Source organism: Myzus persicae, unplaced genomic scaffold (assembly GCF_001856785.1).
Source record: "Myzus persicae strain clone G006 unplaced genomic scaffold, MPER_G0061.0, whole genome shotgun sequence".
Lineage (NCBI taxonomy): Eukaryota > Metazoa > Arthropoda > Insecta > Hemiptera > Aphididae > Myzus > Myzus persicae.
The window spans coordinates 22382-27299 of NW_019103832.1; the positions used below are offsets into that span (position 1 = coordinate 22382).

The following is a 4918-nucleotide window of genomic DNA, read 5'->3' on the forward strand; positions in this document are numbered from 1 at the left end:
TTACCTTTTTATAGTATTGATTTTTTTTTTTTAAAACAATCATTAATTTTATTCATGTATCATAATACAATAAAATATGAATTTTTTGAAACACCGTGTATAAACTTATTGTTACTTTTATCGTAATGCATATTTAAAAACCAAGTGTAGAAAAACAGACAGATTATGTAATTCCAAGTGCCATACTTCTAAATCTTGTTCAAATAAATAGGTAATAATAAAATTATAATTTATTATAAAAATAAAATGATAATACTTGTTAATTTTTTTTTGTTATTCCATCAAAATATTCGTAATAATTTAATGCCATAATGGCACATAAATAAAATTAATAATGATTGTTTTAAAAAAAAAATCAACACTATAAATAGTTAATGATTATAATTTATAATAATAATAAAAATAATATTAGTTGGTTAGAAACAAAATTTGTGGCTACATTGCCAGTAACAAATATACGACACTATATTAGTATAATTTTTACTCCGTGTTATAATACACATGCAAAAACGAGCAGTGAGCGCAAAGTAACGAAAGAATTGCCTAAACACAACTCCTTAAAAATAACACGTCACGTTTCCAGCAGCTGTTGTCGGAATATTGTAGCGGTCGAAGTCGACGAGTGCGCGCAGTTGAACCGTGGCAGTGAACCGCGTTAGTCGATCGCGGCGGGCGGTAAGGCGTCAAAGCGTCCGCGAAGTGGAGTGACCACGGATCGACGTTTGACGGAGTGAAAACCGCGTTTGTGGTACCAGGGTCCTATGTGGAGGGAGCCGAAGCTGCGTCTCGGTCGTCATTGGCCACTCGTTCTCGTGTCTCTGCCGCGCGACGGTTGTACATGCATTCCTAATGCTAATGGTCTAATAGTTTGTGTTGAGCAGTTTCATATTTTTCAGCAGCTCGAAATTCGAATACCTACCCCACCAGTCACGATAATCAGGCAGGGTTGACTGAACGAGTGAACGTCAGCGTTGACGTTCGTTATTACACATTTACACCATAACTCGAATAGTCATAAATCATAAATTATATTAATTATTAAAGGATTTACATAATAATTTGAGTATTTATTTTTTGCACTGTTTTTTATGACCAAAATTCTGCTTGAAGACTTTGTTTGGGAGTAAATTTCTGAAGGTCTAAAGCTAGCCACACACTGCGGTTTTATTTGTCCGTCTTCGGTGTACGGTGTAGTTCGAACAAGGTACACCGAAAGTGTAAGGGCAATAAAACGGATGAAAAACACCGTACACGGAAACGGAATAAAAACTGAGGAGTTTGATTTTTTGTCCGTGTTCGGTGTTTAAAATGAACAAAACCGAAGGTGTGTGCCCATTTCGGCGTTCGAACTAAAACCGTACAGTTTTAAAAACTATAAATAGCATATATAAATAAATCATATATAAATAACCCCTATATTATTATTTTCAAGATGTTTTTTGTACTGATAACAATAATTATTGTACAATATAAATTTGGTTTATTTCATTTATACGAGATCATAGAATCAGAAAATAATTTAGTTTTGCTCTATACGTGAACTATTGCAGTATTGTAGTGTCTTCGAGGGAAACTATTCGAGAATATAAAAGTAAGTAATATAATTATTATGATTATTATTGTTATTATTATTATGAATTTTAACTAAAATATTTGTTTTCGAGATTGTTCGAAGTTTAATTATTTATTATTATTATTATTATTATTATTATTATTATTATTATTATTTATATTTATTACGTAAAATATTAATATTATATTAATATACCTATTAAGTATTATTATAATACGTAATATATTTGTATTATATTATTTCATCATAGCTGCTCGGCTATGACGGGTAATAGTAAATTTAATACATAAACCCGCCATTCATGCACTAAAAAATCATCAAGTATGCATTTAAAATTATGAAAAATATAAAAAATATGCCCTATAAAAATAATTTAATCATTGTTTTTTAGCAGGAGACAAAATGGATATACGTCAATGGCCAAAAGAATTTACAGTAGAGTTCATTGAGCTGTACAGAAATTATCCATGTTTGTGGCGTATTAAATCGTCAGATTACAGTGACCGTAATAAGCGAACTAATGCTTATGAGAAGTTGTGTTCAAAATTGCATGAAATAGATGAAACCGCGTCTAAAGAAACAGTAGTAAAAAAAGTTGACTCGCTTAGGTCAAATTTTCGAAAGGAATTAAAAAAAATTAAAGAGTCTAAAAGAAGTGGAGCTGGAACAGAAAACGTATACATTCCAAAGTTATGGTACTTCGAAAAATTGCAGTTCCTTTTAGATCAAGAGACCCCTAGGAGTGGTGTATCCAACATTTCTGAAAGCGAATCAAATGAAGGTTCAACACAAATCATGGTAAGGCATATTTTATTTAATTGTATATTATTTAGATGCAGGTAGGTACACTAAAAAAGAAACAAATAAATTAACTAAGTGTAGTTTAGTAGGTAATTAACTACGCACCTATTACATTTTTTTTTGCATAATATCAACTTACGTTTTTTTCTCAAAATTTTTTTCAATAAAATTAAAATTAAAAATAATTAAATTACTTCAATCGTTTAATATAAGTTAGTATGAGTACATAAAGTGGTGCAGTTGGCTAAAAAAGTTAATTTTATTATAATGAAATAAAATTATAACTATTATATAACGTTTAAATAAATTTATTTTGCCAGGAAACTACACCATCATTAGAAAAGTAATTAACATATAAGTCCCTTACATCTTTAGCATTTTGCCGACTATTTCTGCTATGTCCTATTTCCAAGTCTGTCAATGTGTTTGGCAAAGGCCTTTCACCCAACTCTATTGTTCCATCTTCAATATTTTCTTGGTCAACACTTCCTGAAAAAATGTACTGTTGTTGACGTTTTCTACACAAAAAATTGTGTAAGGTACAGCAAGCCATCACTACTTTATCAATTCGTTCAAGTTTAAGATTAATACTAGTATGAAATACCCGAAAACGATTAGCTAGTATTCCAAAAACATTTTCAATTACACGACGTGCTCTTGATAATCTGTAATTATATATTTTTCGTTCGATGTTGAGTTGTCCTTGTCCAAAAGGTTTCAAAAAATCTTCTCGCAATGTAAAAGCTTCGTCTCCGAGGAATACATATGGTAAAATTGTTGAACTACAATTAGGTTTTGAAGGTGTAGGTATATTTAATTCATTATGTTTTAATTTTTGATAAAATTCTGTGTATTCAATAACACCACCATCGGATATCCTTCCATTGATTCCAAAATGCACCATAATCAGTTCATAATTAGCATTTGCAATCCCCATCAATACCAAACTATTATAACCTTTGTAATTCCAATAATAAGACCCACTGCCTGCTGGTGGAGTAATACGAACATGTTTGCCGTCAACGGCACCCAAACAATTTGGGTAGTTCCACTTTTTTTCAAATTCAGAGGCGATTGTTTTCCATTCTTCTTCACTCTTTGGAAACTAAAAACCAAAATATGTATTTAATTTAAGACCTTCTATGAAGGGTGGATTTAACGGGGGAAAAATGGACATTTTCCGCCTGGGCCCCCTACCCGAAAAGGCCCCCGGGCCTCGGACCCAGTCCTCAGTCCTCGCTTATTTTCATTTCAACAAAAAAATTCTGTTTGTGAAGTTTTAGATTGGTAACACATTAAATACTAATAATAAGAAGTTAGTAATAATTATACTGGTTAGTGTTATAAATTGCTTACATAAATATATTTACCAATATACAGTCAAATATACTTTCTAAGTATTCCGAATACATTTTAAATAATTTTTTAAGTATTAAATACGGTATTTTGAATAATTTTTACTAGTATTCTTAAAACAGTATTTTAAAACAGTACCTATATAGATATACAGATAGGTGTGTATTACCGAATATCCTGGGTTAGAGTGGGTGTACACATTTTTGAAAAATGATTACAAATTTGTACAAATTATATTAACCAGTTTGGTACATTTTTACAGAGTGTAGATAACGATACAACTGGTGCTATTGAAGATGAACTCGAGGATAATTTATCTTCTACACCAATATCACCAAAATCGAATTCTATTTCTTTTGATAAGCCATATCAGACAACTCAGAATAAAAAGAAGAAGAAAAGAGATCTTTGTGATGAGGTTTTAGAAAAAGTTAGCAATAAATTGCAAAATGAAAATTTAGATGAATTTGACGTAATAGGACAAAATATTGCTTATAAATTAAGAGGATTATCGAAAGAGGTTAAACTGATGTCCGAAAAATTTATTAATGAAATATTATTTGAAGCCGAAATTGGAAATATAAATAAGTATACTAAAATGTCACTTCAACAACCTGTACCAAATCGATCTTAAATAAATAAATAAATAATAAATAAATAAATTATAAATTGCAAAATGAAAATTTAGATGAATTTGACGTAATAGGACAAAATATTGCTTATAAATTAAGAGGATTATCGAAAGAGGTTAAACTGATGTCCGAAAAATTTATTAATGAAATATTATTTGAAGCCGAAATTGGAAATATAAATAAGTATACTAAAATGTCACTTCAACAACCTGTACCAAATCGATCTTTCCCGATACTGCAATCTCATGCACCATTCCAATTGCATACGTCATTAGAACCTCAATTACCCCATTATTATCTTCAAAAACCAGTGTTATCTCATACATCACCTGTTTCTCATAATGAACAACAACTTAATTTGTTATCTCATACACCACCTGTTTCGCATAATGAACAACAACTTAATTTGTTATCTCATACACCACCTGTTTCTCATAATGAACAACAACTTAATTTGTCAGTTTTTCCTCAAAAACAACAACAAAGTCATAATCCACATCAACCACATACATCGCAAGATCTTCAAATAATAGAACAACTACAGTCAAAAAATCAT

General features: G+C 30.4%; 1 protein-coding gene across 1 annotated transcript; it reads left to right on the forward strand.

The window, feature by feature from the left end:
• The first annotated feature begins 1494 nt into the window (after window positions 1-1494).
• Window positions 1495-4364, forward strand: LOC111035376. The gene is made up of 3 exons (XM_022316966.1): window positions 1495-1591; window positions 1965-2371; window positions 3993-4364. Exons 2-3 carry the CDS (start codon window positions 1976-1978, stop codon window positions 4362-4364), a joined length of 768 nt encoding a protein of 255 aa, XP_022172658.1. The 5' UTR covers window positions 1495-1591; window positions 1965-1975.
• Window positions 4365-4918: the final 554 nt, after the last annotated feature.